At 39.4% G+C, this 24,394-nt stretch overlaps 1 protein-coding gene across 1 annotated transcript in view; it reads left to right on the top strand.

Annotated features, from left to right (window-relative positions):
- Positions 1-23,859, top strand: part of CPB1 (carboxypeptidase B1) — a gene marked incomplete at both ends in the record, with an annotated part of 39,543 nt that extends 15,684 nt beyond the window's left edge. The window contains 8 exons of the mRNA XM_082839110.1: positions 5,651-5,750; positions 5,839-5,940; positions 6,762-6,863; positions 9,210-9,320; positions 9,410-9,500; positions 10,172-10,374; positions 21,864-21,948; positions 23,672-23,859. Coding sequence (XP_082695236.1) covers positions 5,651-5,750; positions 5,839-5,940; positions 6,762-6,863; positions 9,210-9,320; positions 9,410-9,500; positions 10,172-10,374; positions 21,864-21,948; positions 23,672-23,859 — 982 coding nt within the window. The remainder of the gene's footprint in view (positions 1-5,650; positions 5,751-5,838; positions 5,941-6,761; positions 6,864-9,209; positions 9,321-9,409; positions 9,501-10,171; positions 10,375-21,863; positions 21,949-23,671) is intronic.
- Positions 23,860-24,394: the final 535 nt, after the last annotated feature.

Here is a 24,394-nt window from a genome sequence, read left to right as displayed (position 1 = left end):
TCCTTCTCTTGTGTTTCCTGCCTAGAGAAGTTTCTTTAGCATTTGTTGTAAAGCTGGTTTGGTGGTGATGAATTCTCTTAGCTTTTGTTTGTCTGAAAAGCTTTTGATTTCTCTGTTGAATCTGAATGAGATCATTGCTGGGTAGAGCAATCTTGGTTGTAGGTTCTTCTCTTTCATCACTTTAAGTATATTCTGCTACTCCCTTCTGGCCTGCAGAGTTTCTGCTGAAAAATCAGCTGATAACCTTATGGGGATTCCTTTTTATGTTATTTTTTGTTTTCCCTTGCTTCTTTTAATATTTTTTCTTTGAATTTAATTTTGGTTAGTTTGATTAATATGTGTCTTGGTGTGTTTCTCCTAGGGTTTATCCTGTATGGGATGCTCTGTGCTTCCTGGATTTGGGTGACTATTTCCTTTCCCATGTTTGGGAAGTTTTCCACTATAATCTCTTCAAATGTTTTCTCAGACCCTTTCTTTTTCTTCTTCTGGGACCCCTATAATTTGAATGTTGGTGCGTTTAGTGTTGTCCCAGAGGTCTCTGAGATTGTCTTCAACTCTTTTCATTCTTTTTTCTTTGTTCTGTTCCTCAGCAGTTATTTCCACCATTTTGTCTTCCCGCTCACTTATTCGTTCTTCTGCCTCAGTTATTCTGTTATGGATTCCTTCTAGTGTATTTTCCATTTCAGTTACTGTGTTTTTCATCTCTGTTTGTTTGTTCTTTAGTACTTCTAGATCTTTGTTAAACATTTCTTGTATTTTCTCAATCCATGCCTCCATTCTATTTCAGAGATTCTGGATCATCTTTACTATCATTACTCTGAATTCTTTTTCAGGTAGATTGCCTACTTCCTCTTCATTTATTTGGTCTTGTAGATTTCTACCATGCTTCTTCATCTGTGACATTTTTATTTTGCTGTCTCAATTTTCTTTTTCCTTTTTTTTTATAAGTGAGATTATGTTCCTGTCTTACTGGTTGTTGGGCCTGAGGCTTCCAACACTGGAGTTTGTAGGCTGTTGGGTAGAGCTGGGTCTTGGTGCTGAGATGAGGACCTCCAGGAGACCTCACTCCAATGAATATTCCCTGGGGTCTGAGGCTCTCTGTTAGTCCAGTGGTTCGGACTCAGAGCTCCCACCACAGGAGCTTCGTCCCAACCCCTGGCTCATAAACCAAGATCCTGAAAGTCGTGCAGGGTGGCCAAAAAAAAAAAAAAGGACAAAGTAAAAAATAAAATCAGACTTAGAAACTAACAGCTATGTTAGAAAACATATAAAAATAAAAATATAGACGAAACAACAACTGGAAGGTAAAACAGAGCCACAATAGTAAAAAAGAGGAGAAGGAAGAAAAAAAAAGGTGGAAAAGGCCTTGGCTGTGGAGGGCAGGGCCTAAGCAGGGGTGAGGTTTGGGTGGTGGGTGGGGCCTCTGCTTAGGACCCACAGGGCTGGAAAAGTCCGAGGGTGGGGGAGCCTTAGGCTCAACAGAAGATGCCCAGGTATGCTTCCCACCTCTGATCTCAGAGGGCAGAGGACCCCACCTGGGAGCCCAGCAGGCTTCCTCCACTCCTCTCCTGTTCCTCCTGGAGGTCCCCTCTCACCTGCCTCTCCTGATCTCCCTCCTATGCCCCCAGGGCCCACGTGGCCTAGAGGGGACTTTGGAGTGCAGGGGACTGGCTTGGGAGCTCAGCAGGCTCCCCCAGCCCAAGTGGGTGGAGCAAACGCCCTCTGCTCCTTTCTACTCCTCTGGTCCTGGAGGACTCCTCCCACCTACCTTTCCTGTTCTCTCCTGGGCTCCCTCCTATGCTCCCAGGACCAACCCGGCCTGGAGGGGACCTCTGAGGGCATAGGACCTGGCCTGAGAGCTGGGCAGACTTCCCTGGCCGATTGGGCAGGGGAAACGCTGGGCCCATTCCCCTCCTGATCTGAGTCCCCAAGGGTCCCTCTCAGCCACCCCTCAGGGGCGCCAGTCCTGTGCAGCCTCCATACTCCCACGTCCTACCAGTTCGCTTGGGGGTTCTTCCCATCTCCTTGGGCATCGGTGTCCCCCACCAGCATCCGGCAGGCACCCTAGTTGTGGGGAGACGTGAACTCTGCATCTTCCCACACTGCCATCTTGACTTCACCCCCCGCCAATAACTGTATTTTTAAATGCTTATGTCACACCCTAGGTACAGAAAGACTAGGAATTGGATGGTGTAAATCTCCCACTTATGGTTCTGAAGCTAAGTTGACAGAATCTTTCGGTGGGTGGGCCTTCACAGAATTCCTTCTTACAAATTTCAGTAAGGTGGTCTATGCCTTATCCAATGCAGGAAGAGACTGATGGTTGCTATCTGCCTATAACATTTTTCTGCATATTTCAGATTCGATCAGTAAAGTGTCCTTGGATAACAATGTGTACATAGTAATGTTCTTCAGTAGCAACAGGTGTGTAGTCTGGGGACTGACCTAATACTCCTTTTTCAGGAATCTGAAAGGGGGAGAAAACTAACTCATGTCTCTACTCAGACATTGTGTTTCTTGCTTTGTTGGGAGTCCTGTTATCTAATTTGCCTGCATGCTAAAAAAAAAAAAAAAAAAAAGAAGTGGGATAGCACTATAAAAGGAACATATAAAAGTATAAAATAGTGTACATGCCTCTGTATTTTGGAGCTGTAATGCAGTCCCTATTACATTATGAGTCATTATTTTAGTCTCCTAGAATAGAAGCTCATTATTTAGTAATAATATTTTGTAATGTGGCTAAAGTAGTACTTTGTTCTAAATCTAATAAAATCATAGGGCTGGAAAGGATCATTTAAGGCCAATTTCCCACCTTCAGGCAAAAGCACCACATTTGAACCTCATTCTGATACTCTTTTGCAAGTTACTAGAGGACACTTTTGGGTGTCATCTTAAATCTAACTGGTTTTATTATGCTTCCTTGTCCTGATTATTGATGAAAATGTTTAAATATTAACATAATAATAACTCTAACAGATTGTCTCTTCTTAGTACCAAACAAAACACTAACCTCCACATTGTCACTTATTCTCCCAAATAATTCGAATTTGAGGATTGTATGCAAAAGAAGGATATTGCAATATGCTGTGAAAGCCCTATTTCCCCCCTCTACTCAGAGCTGGTTCCTGGTAGGTCAGAGATCATTATGGTTATGGTCTTAGGGACAAATGTCTACTGAATGTCCTGAGGCTGTAGAATGCCTGGGAGCAATTAACTGATGATTTCTTTTCTCTGGGCAGCCACTAAGAAGCCATGTGACCTAGATGATTATTTTACTCGCTGTCAATGGAAAATCTTGTTAAGGGTAAAGTAGATGTCATTTACCATTTCCTCTTGGATTTTTAGTTTTGCCATTCTGTCAGAGAAGTTCATCCTTGTTAGGCAGGATTTGTTCTTTCGAACTGATAATCTTGGAATTATCAGTTTGTTCTTTCAAACTGATAATCTTGGAATACAGTTGTTTTCTTAAAGGTTTCTGCCTGTTGATTTTCAGTTTTCAATGTTTTTGGTTTACTTGTTTTGGTTTTGTTTTTAGTTTTTAGCTATATTTGAAAATCATTTACCTAAACTATCTCTATTCTAGATGTTTCCCTAGAGTTTATGAAGGTGGTAACTGGCAACTTTACTGTAGTTTAATTTTTTTTCTTCATAAACCTTGGAAGACATCTATGTAAATGACCAAGGCCTAGGAATTTGAGTCAAGTCATTGCATTTTAGAACTGAAAAGGACATTGAATACCAGCTAATAAATATCCCATTATACAAATTATGAAATAAGGCCCAGAGATTAAATGACTTTGCTGAAACCAATTTACATGTTAGGCAAAACTATGACCCTGATTTTTTGATTTCTAATTCTAGATTCTTTCTAATTCCACCCTATTCCCTAACAATCCAATTTAGGTGTTGAATATAATTAATTATAGCACTTATTATAATCATTGTTCCTAACTATAGCCGGCAGAATGACTGTCTCTCCTAAATGTCTACATCCCAACCCCTAGAACATCTGAATATATGCTAATGACAAAGAGAAGTTAGGATTGCAGATTGAATTAAGGTTTGCTAAGCAGCTGAACTTAAAATAGGTAGATTATCCTAAATTGTCCTGAGAAGTCCAAAGTAACCACAGGGTCCTTACAAGTGGAAGAAGGAGGCAGAAGAGGAAGTCAGAGTGATGAAACATGAGAAGGACTTGAGCTGCTATTGCTGGCTTTGAAGATGGAGAAGGGCAAACAGCCAAGGAATGTGGGCAGCCTCTAAAGGGCAAGGAATCAGACTCTCCCCTAGAGCTTCCAGAAAGCACTTCACTGTTCACATGTTGATCTTAGCCCAGTGAGACCTGTGTTGGATTTCTAAGCTGTAAAATAATAAATTCATATTGTTTTAAGCCACTTAGTTTGTGGTAACTTATAGCAGCCATAGAAATGAAAGCACTAACAAAGTACTGATGGCTGCTTAATGGGAAATGTTCTTTCCACGGAATAAATATTAAACTCTTCTCCTTTTCCTTTTTTTTTTTTTTATACTACCTTAAGATAGTTAAGCCCTTAAGACAGTATTTGCCTCTTGCTAGGAAACAAATATCATTTAGTATTAATTTATGGTGTTTTCCATAAACAGACACAAGTTCATGCACAGTTAAACAAAAGAAGGAGACAGCAGGAGGGAGGTTCAGAGGATGTCCCTGACATACTTCATCAGAATGCCCTTGGGGCAGCCGGAGGAGAAGTAGACTTTTGATATGCGGCTACAATTCTCTGTGTGTCAGATAAAAACATTTCAAGGCTTGACAGTGGATAATAGAAGTTTCTGTAAACTAACTACTGCCCATGATATTTACAGTCTATGATCAAGGACATTAATGCTCATAAAATTTTGTCCCTTCAGAACACACTTTCCACTCAAAAGTAGCAAAGAGAAACAAAGTCATATATACCCACACCTTCACACGTGCCTCTTATAATAAGACCTTTCACCTGAATAATCATTTTTAGAAATAAGCAAGCTTCAAAGTTTCTGTCACCAATTGTCATATTACCTTACTACAGAACCATTCTTACATTACTTTAAACCAGCCAAAAGAAAGGCAAGCAGAAACGAATACTTTAAACTCAGTATTCTTTGGTCTAAAAAAATCTTTAGCTTGTCAATATTTCTGAATTTCCACCCATCAAGATATTTTTCTCAAAACCTAGAGAAAGGCCTCAGGTGACTGGCTGTCCCAATCTACTACTACTGGGATTGAGTAGGTTCCTGGGACATGGGACTTTCAGTGCTAAAACAAGGAAAATCTTGAGAAAGAAAGACCACTGATAGGGCTTAAGGGCATGCTTCTGTGTTGAGCCCAAGGCCCTGATGCAGAATGCCCCAGGTACCAGGGAAATCATTTTCCAAGTTTAAGGTCCAAGGACCCCCAAACAGGTGAAGTTTGGGCCAAAGAAGAGCCTGCCTTGCTCATAGTCTCCAGTATCCTTCTCAATGATTTACTTTGTGATGAGTAGCTCAAGTTGAAAGGCATCATCAGAGGACAGATCTGATGACTTCATGGAGAATGTATTGTACAATCGGCTAAAGCAGAAACTCTGGGTTTTTGCTGACTGGGAAACATGCTTATGTTTACAGGAGCACCCCCTTTGATTTATTACAGGGTATTAATAAGCAACCTCAGATCTGTGCTGGAGGCTCAGTTTGATAGCAAGGTCCGTGCAACTGGACACAGTTACGAGAAGTACAACAACTGGGAAACGGTATGATGCGCACGTGATTTAGACAGACATTGTTTTGGGAATTGAACCAAGAATGTCACATTAACCCACAAATGGTTCCATTTGGTAGATAGAGGCTTGGACTCAACAAGTCGCCAGCGAAAATCCAGACCTCATCTCTCGCAGTGCCATCGGAACTACATTTTTAGGAAACACTATGTACCTCCTCAAGGTAATCCTTTTTAACCATAACCTTCCCATGTCTGAGGGCTTTAAATCAATGAATTCTAACACATTAACATCTGTTTCACAGACATATTCATCCCAAACATAGTTATAACTCTTTCCCTGCCTCAAACAGATTCCCCAGATTGTTTCATCATATGTGAATTTTTAAATCATTATTTTGATTTATTCAAAAGAAAAAATGCAATAAAATAAGAGAAGTCCTATAAATTTAACCACATTCCTGTAAGCAATGTAAATGATCATCTACCTTGATGAAATTGTCCTCTCCCAGATGTTGTTTGCAAATCCATTTGCTAAAAAGGTTCATAAACTTCATATGTATCAGACAACGGTACACAGCGTATCAACAATTTGTTTCTGTCGTCCTCTAATGCCATTTTTATCATGCAATTCTAATGAAGAAAATAAAAAGACATGGAATAAATGGGAGAGAAGGAAAACTTCTTACAAGATTAGCAACAATCATGATTACTTCTAATTACTCATCCAGTTGTCTTGGTCACGTCTCCTAATAGTAGCAGCAGAAAATAACCTCCATGTGAGTACAATTAAGCAGGGTAATCAAGCATCTTCTGAAAAATATGAGCTTGTCAAGCTTAATAAAAATAATAAACAGCCATGTAAGCCTTCAGCTCAAATACTGTGAGTGTCTAGAGGCAAGAACATACCGTGCTAGTATTATGTTTTAATTTAATCATGGAATGTACCTCTTGCTGCTGTCAGGTTTCACCTGTTGAGTCCAAAGCCCAGATGGGTAGTGAATATGATGAATCACAGTTTCCCTTTTCGTTTTGTTTGTAATAGGTTGGCAGACCTGGACCAAATAAGCCTGCCATTTTCATGGACTGCGGTTTCCATGCCAGAGAGTGGATTTCCCCTGCATTTTGCCAGTGGTTTGTGAGAGAGGTCAGTATGTAGAATGATTACTGGCAGAGGAAAGTAGAAAGTATTTTTTTTTATTTCAATCAATCCCTTGTAATCTAACTATAATAAAAGAGAATAATAGCATAGAAAAAATTCATAATTCCAAGGTCCAAGCTATAAAGGTCACCAAGAAACTTGATAAGGCAAAATTTTTAAACAGCTAGCAAATGGTATTTATTTGTATTTCACTCATCTTAACTTTCTTACCCACCTTTGGTAGAAAGGCTAACAGGTAGTAAATATCGTGGATAGGTCATTTAAAAGTTAATGATTGTGGAAAAACCACTAACTTGATCATTATCTCCTAGATAATAATCAATGTATACTTCAGAGTAAAAGAAAACAATACGTAGTGGTCCCTATTCTAAATGATACCGTTTTCCACTCCTTTATAATTCTGATGGTAAGATATATGTAAAAACCCTTTTAAATATCCATGAGTCCATAATGATATAGATGATTCAATAAATTAAAAAAAGGGAGAGAAGGAACAACTCTTTCTTATAGAAGAATTACAACTAATAGGTGTACAAATGAGCAAAATAGAAAGTTACCATTAGAACACCACAGTAATAACTACTTCATGAAAATCTACAGATGGATACAAGGATTAGTGGGTAAAAGTTTAAAGAGAACTAGGTTATCTGCAGCAGCAAAGTATCTCTTAAAAAATATGTATTACATTACAAAGGCAAAATTTACAGTGGAGAAGCCTAGCAGAAACTACCTTAACCAAGTGATCAAGGTGAACAACACCTGTGTCAAAGTCACAAAGGAAAGTCTGAGGAATTGTCACAGATAAGAGGAGACGTGATGACCAACTACAATGCAGGGAAGCTGGGTAAAAGGTATATGAGAACTCCCTGTATCTGCAACTCTTCTATAAGTCTAAAATTATTTCAAAAGTAAAGTTTAAAATATTGAAATACTTTAAAAATGTAAGACTATTATTAGATACAAGATAATTTCTTTTGGGTAAAGCACTTCTGTATCTATTCTTTAGGCTCCTGGTTTCTAGACATGTTATGTGTCCAATTGGCACCATTTAATTTCAGTGAGTATCTCACTATCTGCCCTCTAGAAAGAAAGACTTTCATCATTACTTTGGTTACCTCTAATCACAGACCACTAACAGAACATGGTTCTATAGCTCTTCCAACATAAAAAGCACATGCTTTACCATGTGTTATTTTAATAAACATACATGTATAGAGCCATGAAGAATATATAAAAACTGTTACTACACAGAAACCATAAATACCTTTAAAATCTCTTCAAGCAAGCCTAGGGAAGAGTTGAATGTAAATTTAATATAATCCTGGGGCTGAAGATCTGTGACTAAGAGAACATAATAAATGGGTATGAGGTCCTTCATTCATAGATAGGTATCCACATCACTTAGCAGGGAGAGCTAGACCCTTAACAGAGTTCCCTTCTCAAGTAAGAGGAATAAGAAGACGACTTCCATCATTATGCAACTTGAGACTTGGTGAGAGCCTCTCCAAAATCCATCAGTGTGATCTCACTTCCTAGTGGGAGCCTTTTTCATTCTTCTTCCTCTACTGAGACCATCTACAGGAGGTCTCACCAAAATTAAACAAATTTCTAGATGACAGTATTAGGAACATGCAGAGCCATCCACAGACATTCCTTACTTACTAGGAATACCCTCATAGCCTACTAACTTTGAAAAAAAGTTCTTACCCTCATATCCTACTAACTTTGAAAAAAAGTTATTACAGTTACTATTTCAAAGGAAATGAGTATTCACGTTCTCTAAGTCTTTAATTTTATTGAATTTTCGTTCATCTTTAAAGTAAATAGTTAAAATAAAAAGTAATAATTATATGAGGTATATATGGATGAAATAGAGCAGGGGTCCCCAACGCCCGGGCTGTGGACTGGTACCTGTCCGCGGCCTGTCAGGAACCGGGCCGCACAGCAGGAGGTGAGTGGCGGGTAAGCGAGTGAAGCTTCATCTGCCGCTCCCCAGCGCTCGCGTTACCGCCTGAACCATCACTCGCGTTACCGCCTGAACACCCCCTACCCCCATCCGTGGAAAAATTGTCTTCCACGAAACCGGTGCCTGGTGCCAAAAAGGTTGGGGACCACCGAAACAGAGTATCCTAGAAAAAGGGAAGAACTAGAAACTATTTTAAACAAAACTGTCAGTAATATTTTGCTATTTGCTTTTTAAATATTAATATCTACTTCAAAAGGGGATGCCACTTTTGTTACCAAAGTCAACATTCATCTCGTCTATGTAAATTTTAGCAGCATAATGCATTCCATTTTTCCATGAAATTCTGCTTTGTAATTTATACACAGGCTGTTCGCACCTATGGACATGACAGAAACATGACAGAATTTCTCGACAAGCTAGACTTTTATGTCTTGCCTGTGGTCAATATCGATGGCTACATCTATACCTGGACCAAGGTATATGAACCAATGCTGAGAGGGGCTAATGAAATTAAAACCAACCACTTTCTACTATACTTGTCCTAACCATAAACTGCACTTTTCAGTACCGAATGTGGAGAAAGACCCGCTCCACCAACGCTGGATCCACCTGCATTGGCACAGACCCCAACAGAAATTTTGATGCTGGTTGGTGCAGTAAGTATCTGGCTGACCATTTTGCATGCATCTTTTGAAAAGCATAGGAAGAAAGTAACAGGAAAACACAATAGTGTCTAAAATAAGAAAAAAATATAAAATTTTATCTTTTAGAGTTCTAACTTTCTGAAAGCACAGACAATAAACAGCTTGTTTATTCAGTCAATAAAAATGTATTGCTTATTCTATTATGTTCCCAGCTGTGCTAGACGCTGGAAACATAAGACTGAACAAACCAGACATAATCCTACTACTTGTGGAATGTAAAATCTAGAGGAGACCATCATTAAATAATTATTTAAATAAAATTGTGATTATAATTTTGTGATTCAACTCTCAGTAAATGATTATACTAATACAGAAATTTCTCATGGATATTAGTTTGTCCCTACTTATTAATCTTCTTACACTATATTGATCTCATTGTTTAGCACTACACAGGGACATATTGGTGATTTCACATGCAACTTTTTAGCCTGTTAGCTTAAAAACACCCTACTCTTGTGACTAAATGTATGCATACTTTATAATGTACACATACATGAGGATGATTATAAAAATTATTGTGAAAACAACTTATTTTTTAACTCTCTAATTTGAAATTTTGAAACATGACCTGTGGGAACGTCAGCAGATGACCATTTGCCATTAACAACAATACGTTTTTCCAGCTATCGGAGCCTCTAAAAACCCCTGTGATGAAACTTACTGTGGATCTGCTGCAGAGTCTGAAAAAGAGACCAAGGCCCTGGCTAATTTCATCCGCAACCACCTCTCTTCCATCAAAGCATATCTGACAATCCACTCATACTCCCAGATGATACTCTACCCTTACTCCTATGATTACAAACTCCCCGAGAACAATGCTGAGTTGGTAAGTAGTCATGGTAGTAGATATAGTATTTCACTGTTGAGATTTTTAAATTCTATTCCTGGAAAAAATATATATATATACAAAAAATTTCGGGAAGTTCCATTCTTGATTTTCGGTAATAGAAGCAAAAAACTTACCAACACAGATTTACAAGGCATCTGAAATTGGCTACATACATTGGCTAGAAGAAATGTGATTTTGATGTAGGGAATGATCGCCAAAATGCGGTTAATTCACTAATCTTCAAAACGACAACCGTTCCACTTCCTCCTGCTTCACCACGGCACTGACACACATGATGATTTCAGACGCATCTGAGGTAATCAACAAAGTTCCTTCACCTCATACATAATCTTAATCAGAAAGTCAATTTTATCAAGTTGCCTTGAGCTGGATTTGACATGCACAGGCAGAGTATGGCAGATGTCGTTAGGAATTTGCACATTTGGTTGATATCTGGTTAAGTGATAAGATCCTAATATTGCTTATTTCTAAAGTGTTGGATTAGGTGAGACACAGATGTAAATCAATCAATGAACAAATGATGTGAATGGGTCCTTACTACATATGAGAAATATTGCAAAGAAAATGAACTATCCCTGACTCAAAAAATTAGCAATCTTGTTGGAGAATCAAGATACAACCACATGAAAAGTTAAATAATATAAGAGTTTTATACTATTCAAATTAACAACTACGGTACATCAATGTATAATTTTTTTAAATAAGCAGGTTTGAATCCTTCAAACAACTTTTTTTTTAATTTATGAACATCTGGCTGCCAGAAGTTGGGACCAAGGATCTGAAAGAACAAGTGTAAGAGTTAAAGCATTTGAGTTATGCCAAAAAAAAAAAAAATAGTATTCCACCTAGACAACGACATAGATATCTGGCTTACCTAAATGCATAAATTCAAAGACCCAATAACTTTATCAACTGGAAACTGTTTTGTACTTTCAGATTCAGTCTTTCAGAGACCAAATAAAACATGTAATGCTGTAAATATTTTGTGAAGAGCAAAATGGAAAAATAACTCAGCTTCTTAGAAAACTGACAGCTAATAGTTAGCCAGGTCCTGTTCTTTAAAAAAAAAAATGCTATTTTTCATTTCATTTCTTTCAGGAAAATCTTCCCATTTTCCCTATCTGTAGCCAAAAAACAAAAGAGGACATCATTAGTTGGAACCATTCAGTATTTCAGTTTTCCAATTAGGCTCAGTCTGTAAGTGTTCCCAGCAGTGGGCGCTCACAGGCCTGCTGTCCCAGAGATGGGTGTGGTCAGCTCCTCATTTCAGTCCTCGATTTCCAGGGCCACCAGAGGAGAGGAGGTGGGGGTATGTTGTTTGCTTAACTCATGTGAATATGTTTAAGCTGTACCACATCAAAAGAGAAAAAGACAAAGCCATACAAACTAAGCACGAATGAGTTAGTAAGTAAAATATTAAAACTAAAATTATAAACCATATTAAATGTAACCACCAATATATCCAATTTGCTTAATAACTAGTTTTAAACATAAACACTAAAAGACTAATGCTAACAGAAAAGCTTAAAGTGTTCATTGGAATTGAGCTGCTGCACAAAGTTTCAATACTTTTTCTTACTTGGGGAATAAGTTTAAGCCCTTTTAGCGTTGAAAACTTTGTTGCCCCACTGGTTCCGTATAATAACGTAGTATCTGACTGCTCTAGAAGTCTACAAACTTTCCTTTAAAAAAAAGAATCAAGTAAGTTCTACCTTTAGAATCTCATGAATAATTCTTGCTACTTCCTGTGGTTTCTCCAGGAAAAGACCCAAGACTCAAAGTGAGTTTAGTGGGCCAATTCAATATGTGCCCCAAATGGTGTGAAACCATTCCAGAGAATGTGATCCACTGACACTTTCCTCTAAGAATCACGTCTTCATTTAAAATCAAGGAAAGAGAGGTAATAGTAAAATATATATATATATATATATATATTAGAAATTCCATCCTCCAAAATTGTTTTTAAATTCTAATTAACAAAGAAGTGAAACAGAACTATATCAAAGTAAAATATTCATAATCAATTCTCAAACAAGCATAAACCACAAAATAATCTTACCTTGTTTAAATTTATACCCACAAATCTAATAAATTCAAGGAAAAGGACATGTTACTTCTTATGTTTTCTAGAGCATAAGATAGGTGAATAAAATACAAAAATTCTTTGCACTTATATCACACACATTGATTTAAAAGTTACTTTAATTTCCAATAATCTTTTCTGTGATTAAAATTTTGCCTAGTATCTTAAAAGAGATATTTAAATGCCATCAGTAAAATCTAAGATGCATATTATTTGATTATTTGATTCATTTGAGATCTGAATTTAGTTTGGCACCCCAAAACAATTTAAATCATTTGAATAGTTAACTAGAAATCCTTTCAGTCTTTTTCTTATTTTGTATAAATCCAATTCACTGACTTCCTAAGAACATTTTGCTAGAACAACTCATAACTGTAGTGTTATCACAAATACATGTATAGCCAAAAGAGAATTTGAGTCTCCCAAGAAGAAAGATATTGGCTTTTCCATGGTTTTTATTTGTAACGAGGATATCACTTTAAAAAACTAAAAGTCTTGACCTAGAAAGATGAATGTTCCACCCAAATCTAGTGCCTCCATATTAATTCTCAATTAGAAAAATGTCACCCCACTGTAGAAAACAAAAGATAGTAAAAGACTAATAAGATGAATTATTGGCACCATACCACATTATAGACAACTCAGAATTTTCTTACAGGACTACAAAGCAGACTTTGTCTTATACAGATTTTAGCATATATATATGCATGTATATAAGATCATATTTGTAGCTAAAAAAATGCTTCAGTGAAATAATTGGAAGGGAATTATTCTGTATAGAAACATCAGCACTCTCTCAGTTCAAATTTAGAACATACCGTAAGTACCAATCCTTTGACATTTGAGTCGTGATGAAAATGTGTACGGCTTCATTTCTGAAAGATCTTACATGTAGATTACCTGACAATTACTTATATCAGGAGACAACCTTCAGAGGGAAGAAAGGCAGAGATGGGAATGCAAAAGACCAATGAAGTAAAAGTACAGAAGTAATAGCCTGGATTACAAAGGCTACGAAAAAATACATCTTTAGCAGATGAGTAAAAAAAGTTTGAGGAAACATAAGAGTGTCTTACATGCATAATGCTTTCCTGACTGCAAACTGTTTTTACACGCATATATTATTTAAAGAAAGAATACAAAATGCACTGTGAGTTTCCAATGACTTCATAAACGTCCAGTCCCTCAGCGTTGATTTCTTCAGTATAAAGCTATCACTATCTTCAAAGGAAGTTTTAAGATCCAGAAAAAGAATATCTTTACATTTCCAAAATTCTAAAGGGTAATGAAATATTGAGGTATATGACCTCTTCATCATCAGAGAAAATAAAAACTAGGAGACGTAATTGAAAAGGCTCCCAAACCTATCCATGTCTTTGCATTTATTGAGCATGGAAAAGCTCCCAATCTTTGGTCTACCTTCCCCCCAAAGAGGCACACACGGCTCTGTTAATAATAATTATTACTATAACACTACTTCTAAATTCAAAAGCAGAAACTCAGAATAATACCAATCAACTAAGTATCTTCACCCGTTTCCCAGACTGACCAAATGGAAAGCTGATGTATACCACACAAAGATGACAATCCAGGGCATGCGTCTATCATTACATTTCTACATTAGAAGCACAGGATTTCACAGGTGGAAGTCTTGGAATTTCTCTGGTTCTGCTTCCTCATTTTCTAGCTCAGACAATGAAGGCTCGGTTAAGCCAACACCAGTAGTAGAGGCAGCCTTGGGCATGGAGCTAGTGGATGCTGAAGAATTTCCTAAGCTGCCCCAACTTCCAACACATATTTGTGTGGTCGTGTTCTATGGTGGTGCTCCATGCCACCGGTTTGCAAAAGACCATTCATTAAATAAAGACTTTTATCCCACAAATATATCTTTATTACCTCTGACCCCGGACATTGCTAAGGATTTACACTGGTCAAGTAAGATCCCTGACTTCTCAGGGCCCAGTTTTCATGATTCTGGCCAGTACTTGCATGGGTATACGTACATTAACCAGGAGAAATATGACAGTGTAAATATTTCTGAAAAATCATTAAACTTGACCAAAAGATAGAAATCCATTTCTAAAATCTAACACCTTCTAGTCCAGAGACACCTCACTACCTCTTAATTAAAGCTTTAGTTAGTGAGCCGCCAAAACAGAAACCCACTGCTCCACCCAAGCACGTGAGCATAAGCCGGGACTATGATTAGAGACAAACATAAAAATCAGGGGGGAAGAAATATTGTGATTAGGAGGTGGACAATTGCAGGGTCATGCGCACACTCCATCACTGCTGTCACCATGTCCTTGCCTAATAACAAGAGCAACCGGGTCACAGCCCCTGTGTCAGGCAGGCTGCCAGCAGCTTAGGCAGGACTGGAGGCACAGAACATTTGCTTCAGGAATTTTCTCAGAATTTCTAATCTCACTTATAAGACCAAAGAAATTTTAAATGACAACTGCAGAATTTCTCTGATTAGAGAAACCGGGTGCTGATTTACCATTATACATTTTAAGTGGCTTTCTGGCCTGTTAAAATTCTCCTGCAGGGCCTGGTCAGTACATGACTCATCAGGCAACTACCAGAAATTCCACTGAGCACCTATTAAGTGCTCGGCATAAACCCTGGTTCCTGCCATGAGGAAGGGAGCAGAGGGGGTCAGCCTGTTGTGAATGTTCTCTCGAAGGAAGAGTGGGAGTGAGGTAACCAGGTTACCGAGGGACTTTAATGTCAGGATGACTCCTGTGTCACAGCGGGCCCTGGAGCCAGTAACCTGGTAAACAGAATGGGCATGTCAAATACAGAACTCCCAGTTAGATCTGATTTCAGATAAACAACAAATAATTTTTAGTGTTTAAGTATGCTCCAAATATCGCATGGGACAGACTTATACTGGAAAAGCATTCATTGTTTACCTGAAATTTAAATTTAACCGGGTATCCTGTATTTTTGGCTAAATCTGGCAACCCTGCAGGTAAAGTGTGATTTTGGCAGGTGTGACCTAGCAGAGGCGCTTCGGAGACACTTGTACTATCATCAGCAGAGGAAAACAAGGCATTCAGAGCACCTTTAAAACCAGCTGTCTTCTTTTTCAGTTTTTCTCTCTAAAATACTTTCTTCTTTAACATAATTACATCTTTTATCTGACTTTCCTTTAAGCTAATTTTGCCTCCTTCCCTTCCCCCAGAGGACATCTGGCGGGGGTGGGGGTGGGGGGCCTTTTTGATTGTTGTCACTGTGGGAATGCTCCCGGCATGCCTTGGGTGGAGGCCAGGGGAGACTGATAAACACCCTACAAAGCTCAGGACAAGCCTCCACAGCAAAGGATTATCCAGCCCACGTGTCACAAGTGCCAAGGTGGAGAAACCCTGCTCTAAGCAAAGGTAAGAAAAGTCTCATTCCTGGCCAAAGGTCCCTGGCTTTCAGGATCCTACACCTCCTCACAAAGAGCTTACAATTTTCTGCAAATCTCAAGTGTGGGAGACTACATTCCCATCATACGGCATTTATTTTTTAACATTTATTTGGAAGAAGCACCACCGCCACGGGGGGCGGGGGGGGGGAGAAAAAAAATTCTGGACTTTGCAACTTCAGCTGACTCATGCTTCACATTTTACCTGAATTTTAAAGAGCTTAAAAATATGTATTCAGATCAGGCAAAGAAAGAATTTGGTTTCCATCAGTGAAAGCATTGCCCCGCTCCCCATGGAGTCTGCCAGAACAGACAGGCCCTGCTCTCTAAAGCAGGCCTTCCCACACTCCTTGCCTTTTCTTCATCTCAAGGCTTTGCAACCAGAGCCTGCACTTGTTTACTCTCCTCCTTTTTCTCAGAAACATATTTGTTTCAAAGGCTTTCTCCTCAGTCCCTGCCTCAGTAGGCCTTGGAGGCTTCTCCTTTTGCACCAAACTTATAAAAGTTCAATTCCTCATTGGTCCCTTGGTGTAAGCTACCCATTATCACAGGACAGAAGGAAGGAAACTGCTGCTAAAGATCATTTTGACGCTTCCATTATCACATGTATTCACCCAGAGGGATGGTTAAACTCAGAACTTCAAGTTAGAAGCAAAGTTCTGAAGAAAATTCCCTTTGAATTGGTATATACCCCACCGTCAGTTTGGGGCTTTCGTTTTCTTGTACGGTAATGATGGACCAGTGGAAGATTAGAAGAGGCAAGACCCCACTGTCATGACACTTGGCGGTGTACGTAGAGGTTGCAATGACGACCATGAGCACAGTCACGAGACGGGGCTTCCTGATCACATGTTCCTTAGGAATGCAGGTCAGTGGAAAAGAACACCCTCGCCTTATTCATCTCACCAGCCCCCTGGAGCTCAGAGCCTGGGGAAACGTTACACTAGTTGGTCCTTTGTCTCTTGGGCTTTGAGTTAGATGTGACATTTTAGACTCTCTCTGTCTTTTGCTCTATGACCAAGGCCTCTTTTTAAGAAAACAGGTGACAAAAGAGAACATGCATAAGACGTGGTAGGAAACTCATATCTAAGGATTAATAAAGGCTGGCCATGTTTGGCCTTGACTGAAAGCAAAGTTTTCTCTGAGGCTGATTTATATTTAGCTTCCTTCTGTTCTTTACAACTGGTAAAACCAGCTCTAGCAACACTTCTTTTGAAGTATTCCAAGGCCACAAGGAGAAGTGAAAAAGAGCACAGGATTTAAAGCAAGAAGAACCTAGCTCAAGTCAGCCACTTATGGGGCTGCATGCCCTTGGGCAAGTTCTTTTATCCTCTCTGAGTTTCAGTTCTTTTATCTGTAAAATGGGGATAAAAATATCTAGCTCTTATCAAGAGCTCTTTGTCAAAGTCTAAGGTTTTATGTAAATGTTAGTTCTTATTTTGAACCCACTGAGCAAGGATGTAAGATCTCCCTCAAATGACAGGTTATATAGAAAATGTCATTAATTAGAGTTTCAAGACATGGATCATGCTCTCTGATGTACTATTGTTTCTGCCAGTCTTTTGTCAGCTGTCTTAGTCCCTTTTCACAGAAACATACAAGGAAAAGGAGTTACCTCTCTAATATTTTAGCAAATTCAGGAATCACCCCTCTCCCTACCATTTCTGGCAGGGGTCAGTCACCCAGCTTGGTTGGAACATTCCCACCAAGCGTGCTGCCCCCATGGCATTCCATTCTGCTAGAAAATTCTGTGTTGATGAAATGTGGACAGATAATGTTAGGAAGATAAATGAGCAACATTTGTAAAAGTATTTGAACTCTTAAAAAAAAGAGAAAAGACCCACACTGATTCCAGGGATTTTTGTTACAATACTTGGAACTTAAAATATGATATTTTGGTTGATTAACGTCTGCTCTGACTTTTTTGTCCCTTGGCCTCAGAGGGGCTGAGAGAAAGGGTCTACAGACTTCACTTTTTTTTTATCAAAGGAAATAAGTTAAGTGCCCAGCAGAGGTCAATGTCTAAATGTGGTAACCCATCAACCATCACTGCGTGGTACCACCACTCTCCCCACAAGCATCCTCAATCTCCACTCAGGGGGGTCACAGTCCAGCCTTTGTAGAGCTCAGCACTCTGCACCCCCATCCAAATCAGGCTCACTTGAAGCCCTAGGAAGAGACTAAATCAACCAACCCACAATGTGCTAGGTGTTAATGCAATCCGCTGAGGATACAAGATGAATAGCCAAGAATCCTCCCCCCCACACAAAAAGCTCACCTAGGGGACAAACAGATGCAAAAACAAATGATCACAGCACAGAGTGATAGGAACTCTGATAGAGACATGTGAGCCCTCACAAAGAAGGGGTGCTCATTGCTCCCTAAGAGAGTTGGGGGCAGCTTTGCAAAGAAGATGACATTTAGACTGAATTTGGAAGAACAATAGCAAGCCTCCTTGTGAACAAAGAGGGAAAGAGATTTCCTACAAAGGGAGAACGACACCCAATGTCATGGAGGTAAGGAGAGGCGGGGAAGGGTACGGAAAGTAGTTCAGGGAAACCTGGCTCGGAAGGAGCATGGGGATGCACGGCAAGTGATGCAGCCTGAGAGGGAAGAGAGGGACAAGCTCACAAAGGCTCTTTATGTCAAGAAAGGAGGCCAGACTTCAACAGAAGGTGAGAGAGCCATTGAAGGATGTGATGATGAGGTGATGGTCAGAGGACAAGTGATGAGGTAGACATCAAGATGAGAGAGCAACTTAGGACAAGGAGAACCAAGGCTGAGACACAGACTAGATGCTCCTTCAGTGGGTACCCGTGACAGGAACAAAATAACAGCCATTTTAAGTTAACATCAATCTTAGATACTGCCTCAGCATCACAGGCAGAGCAACTGTTTCCAAAAGATGCCTCTGAAGGCTTAGAAAGCACTTGGTTATTGCTCTAAGGAAAGGCAAACTAAACATTCTTGTGTGGCCCTAAGGGTAGTTATGACTAAATGGATAAGTTGAGAAATCAGAAGCAATAACAGATCACAAGTAAGCCCCTTCAATTTTGCCAGATAACTCAATTCTTATGTTACACCAATAAAAATATTGAGAGACTTGAAGGTCATCTGACACACAGGAGGTCAAGCGATAAAGACAATGATCTTGTCTTAAATTGTCTATAGTCATCATAACTTCTCACATTTGGAACTAATCCTGAAGAATTTCCTTTTTTTACAGCTTTACTGGTATGTAATTGACATATAACACTGTGTAAATTTAAGGTGTACAATGTGATGATTTGATACACGTATATACTGTAAAATGTTTACCACATTAGTTTACACACCCTCTACCTCACATAATTGACATTTTGTTGTTACGGTGAGAACATTAAAGCTTTATTCTCATTAGCATCTTTAAGTATACGACGCAGTATTGTTAACTATAGTCACAGTGCTATACAGCATCGGTCCCCAACCTTTTTGGCACCAGGGACCGGTTTCATGGAAGACAATTTTTCCATGGACCGGGGGTGGGGCAGGGGGATGGTTCAGGCAGTAATACGAGCGATGGGGGGGCGGCTGACAGAGCTTCGCTCACTCACCCACCACTCACCTCCTGCCGTGCGGCCCGGCTCCTAACAGGCCACGGACTAGTACTGGTCCACGGCCCAGGGGTTGGGGACCCCTGCTGTACATTACATGCCTGGAATTTATTAGAATCTTATTTCTACTAACTAAAAGTAACAATTCAAGGTTTAAGGGGGAAAAAAAGCAGAACAGAAGAAAAGCCTGAGGAAGGTAGCTAGGGAAGGAATAAGAGTTCTTTAGGATTAGAGGTTCTGCCTTACAGAAAAATAAGTAACTAGAAATTTCCTTGGGTGAATCGCAAGTTAAAGAAATTGTAGAACAGTAGGAAACATGTTGTTTGCCTACCAAAAGAACAAGTACCTCACCATGTTTCACATCTCTAAAAGATGGTTTTAAATGTATTCTGAGCATTGTGCAATGTTTACACATTATTTCTGATTTCAACTGGCAACAGGCCTTATACTAAAGGATGGAGAGAAGACCTAACTCTAGCATGTTGGTAAGAATAAGATTAAACAACAGAAACAATACCTTTAGATCACAACAGTAAAGATTCCATACAGTATGACAAAGCACATATTAGTTTACCAGTTTGGGAAAAAGGGAAATGAAACCCTAAAATGTTCAAATTACTGTCCCAAAACTCTGAGAATAATAAGTTAGTTCCAAGAAACTGATTGCATCATTTCAGACCAGAAAGTCATGATTTAAGTTTTATAATTCCTTTTAAATTTCCAAATTTACCACTTGTTTCGATGAAGCATTGATGCTTTGGGAGCTGAAATTCTTGAAGTCTTACAGCCATGCCCTCATCAATTTGACTTAAGACTTGACTGAACTGGTTTTAATATTAGAACAAGGATTAAGGGAAGTTGCTATTTTGTAGAAACAGAAATATTCTGATGTCATCACCAACTTCAACAGTTTTCCAGGCATATGTACAAGACAATTATGATGCCAAAGTAAGAAATATAGCTAGTTTCATAGCCAGAATGAGTTATGGCTAATTCTCCTGTAGTAACAATCAGATTCACAAATCTGTGTTCTCCAGACAGAAAAGTAAAGCTTGCTTTCAAAGTGATTCAGTTAAATAGACAATTTGTCAGTGGCCACTGGAGAGTTTACTGTGCAGGGAGGAGCTGAGTGCACAGCCCTTCTCCCTGAGGGGCTGGGTGTAGGGGCGGGAGGGCAGTAGGTCTGATGAGAAGGTGATGCTACTTCTTAAAAAAAAAAAATAAGTTAATACTTGCTACTTTTTTTAATTCTGGAATTCAAATGTTCTGCCTTTTGAAATAAAATAAATGTTCTCTCATTTTTCGGTCTAAAAAATCTTCCATGCTGGAACTACCACTCTTCCTTGGAACTGTCCATTCTTAAACATTTTTACACTATCACTGAAGGTTGCACCGACTATCCAATCATTCTTTTGAGTGGTTTTTAACACTCCTAACCCAACTCACATAATCCTGCCATGACTTAATCTTCACTTTATAACCTGCCCTATTTCCAGGTGGTTTTTGCATTGTTTTGTTTGGAATTATTTTGTACGTTTTTGATTTTTGTTTGTCTCTAATAGGTAGACAATCTCTTTGCACAACCACAAAGACCTCCTTGCCTCCTGCTTTTCTCTCACAAGCTCCAGAGACAAGATAGATTTGCCAGACTAATCCTTAGATATAACCTAATTCTTCACACACAGTGACATTTTACTATGTCAATAAATGTGGTATCTGGGACAGTTACAAATCACTATAGCCTCATTTCTCCAGCCTGAACTAAGGTTTAAAAAAAAATGTTTAACAAGCCTAAATAAGAATTCCAGGGAAAAAAAAGAGCAACTAAATTCTATGTAAATAAAAAAGAAAACAAAGTAAAAGAATAAACTCTGAATACAACAGAGTTTACAGCTACGACCCAGATTTTACTGCAACGATCATTTAAAATAAATGTAAGGACCTAATTCTCAAATAAGAAGGTAAGAAGAGTGCTAACCATCTCAGAGCTTCAACAAACACTTACTGAGTAACCACTAAGTAACGAACCCTGGGCTAGGCCCTGGGGACACGGAGATAAAGGACAGAAAAAGTCACTGAGAACTCAGAGGGCAGCTAATGGTATTGACACAATATGACACAACTCTGTGTGTGACAACGAGAAGCTCAGAGTGAGTGCTTGAGGAGGGCATTAGGGAAGACATCCTTCCACAAGAATCACTTGGATCATATGACAAAGTTCGCTGGAAAATGGGGATGCGCACTGAATAAGTTTAAAACACTAACCCGAACTGTGACTTACATGTCTTCAACGTCTTAAAAATAATGTACAGATGTTTGGTTTTTTGTCGGTGTGTGCTTTTATTTCTTCACTCACTTACTGCTGGCTCTTTTGCAGAATAGCATGGCTAAAGCTGCCATGGAAGAACTTGCCACACTGTACAGGACCAAGTACCAATATGGCCCAGGAGCTTCAACAATCTGTAAGTCTTGGCGTCAAAACTGTGCAAAGAACCCACGTGCTTCAAAGGCAACAAATGGTTCCCAGCGTCTTTCCTTTCTATCATTTAAAGCATGTGACTTTTGCCTGACAGTGAGTTTTTTTAAAAAATATGTAATCAGTTTCCTGTTCAGAAAAAAGGGGGAGAAATATCCCTTTCAGCCCACAGAAACATTTGCTCTCCGTAAACATCTATTGAGCGTCTACCTCTTGCCAGGCCCTCAACAGATGCTAGGAGAGAAAGGAAAGAAGGATGGAGAGAAGGCAAGAGGGAAGGGGGAAGGAAGGAGGAGGGCTGGAGCAATCTTCAAAGAACCCACAGCAGGGAAGCGGGAAGAGTAAACATTAATTGTCATACAGGAGCTAAGTGCTGCGACAGAAGGATGTCTAAGAAAAGAGCACGCCCAAAGACTAACCACCCCACTCCACAGTATCAGGAATAAGTTCCCAGGATGATGACACAGAAGCTTTATCTGGAAGGACAATTGCTGGAGGAAAGCAGTAGAGGGAAGGTTTTCCTGGCTAAACAGATGGCAGTTTCGAAAGGCTACTTCAGGCTCAAGCTATTTGCAAGGGATGCAAGCAAGTGGCAAAAGCGTTAGATAGCGGCTAGACCCCAGAGCCTTGGGGCTGCAGTTCAGATTTGCTGGGAAGGCGCATTCTGCAGGCCCCATTTTCAATTTCTACATATATTTGCCTTTGCATGATTTCTTTCTGCCCCAGGTCTTAAAGGACCAGAAATACAAGGAAAAAAGGCCAGTCCCATCATCAAGGGGGCTTCAATGCAGTTGGAGAGGCTCCAATCCTGAGGGGTTTCTAAAAGCTTCATGTAGAATACAGTTTCCTGTATTCTTGTCCTTTATTAAACTTCTCTGTATCAGATGGGGTATACTATTTTCTTAAGGGGGTTCTATCAGAAATAACCCACAGTGACATTGCACCTATTCACATATGGTGAACTTCTTGTAGGTTTTCTTCAGGCAAGTTCAATGAGGTTTCTCTTTCCATGACAGTATAAGCCCCTGGAGGGCAGGGGCCATGTCTTTCCTTTGTCCTAGCATCTCCAGAGTTGACTGAGCACATGGCCTACTACTAAGTGAGAGCTGTACAATTGTTGACTGAATGAATGAATGAACAAATGAGTGATTGAATAAATGAATGACATCATAACTGTCACCAAATGAATAACTGAAGGAATGCCTAATCTGTGCCAGGCCATATGCTAGACCCTGAAGAAACAAAAATGAAGGCACAGCCCTGCCCTCAACTGCTCCAGTTTCATCACTCAGCACAGTTTCAGCAGGGTTTGGAGTCCTCTCCTCTTACCAGTTATCATGCAGTTTTCCTTATTTTTCTAGGAGATACACATCCTTTTCCCAGAAACTGTATATATTTTGTAAACAGATTACACACTACATAGCACAGTTTACCTCAGCATACAAGCACTCTGAGAAGTTTATATATTACAAATTACATACTTCCTGGGGTATTAAACACATCACTCCCACTAAGTAGACTTAGAGGTAAGACTGGACAAATTTTTAAAACAGCCCCCATAGCTTTTGTGATCCAGTTTACTAGAAAATTCGCCTGCCTATACTGTTTTGTACAGTCAAACATTTGTAATTATAAAAGAAAGCTGGTGGGGTTTTTAAAATCTCCTTCCTAGATTAAAAATTTTTCTTTCTTCTGTTTGCTCATTTCAGATCCTGCTGCTGGGGGCTCTGATGACTGGGCTTATGACCAAGGGATCAAATATTCCTTCACCTTTGAACTCCGGGATAAAGGCAGATATGGCTTTGCCCTCCCTGAATCCCAGATCCGGCCAACCTGTGAGGAGACAATGCTGGCGATCAAATACATTACCGGCTATGTCCTGAAACATCTGTACTAGCCCAGAGCACTAACAGCCTTATCTCTAAATGCGCACTCTTTGTTTCTTTTCTATCCTGAATTCTGACTTTTGTTTGCCTAGATGTTTTCCAGATCCTCCTCTTTCTTTTAAGATTCTGGGTCTATTAAACTACCTGGGTCTTTAATATTGATCATAATAAAAATGAACCATTACAATTGAAAAACCTGACAGACTGTCTACTTCTTTGGGGGAAAAAAGATGTGAACGAATGACTAAGGCAAGCCATGTACAACCAATGATGTAGGTCAGCCATACGGGAGTTAAAGTCCTTGGAGTGTTGCCAACCCTGGCAGACTGCAGACATGCACAGGTTATAGTGAGGTGCTGATGAGGAAGAAGACATGTAAGGGGGAATCCAGGACTGTAAAATGTGGTATAGGTGAAACGATCCAATCATGGTTTAGCTTTCATCTCGGCTCACTCAAGTTATTTTCTGAGCTGTGTACCACATGCCAAGCACTTTGCTAAGCAATTGAGGACAGAGCAATGAAAAAGAAAGAAAACATTTCTGCCC

The sequence above is a fragment of the Leucopleurus acutus genome, assembly GCF_964270905.1.
Source record: "Leucopleurus acutus genome assembly, chromosome: 5".
NCBI classification, from domain to species: Eukaryota; Metazoa; Chordata; class Mammalia; order Artiodactyla; family Delphinidae; genus Leucopleurus; species Leucopleurus acutus.
The sequence above is the reverse complement of the archived record's forward strand: the minus strand, read 5'-3'. Positions and strand labels throughout refer to the sequence as shown.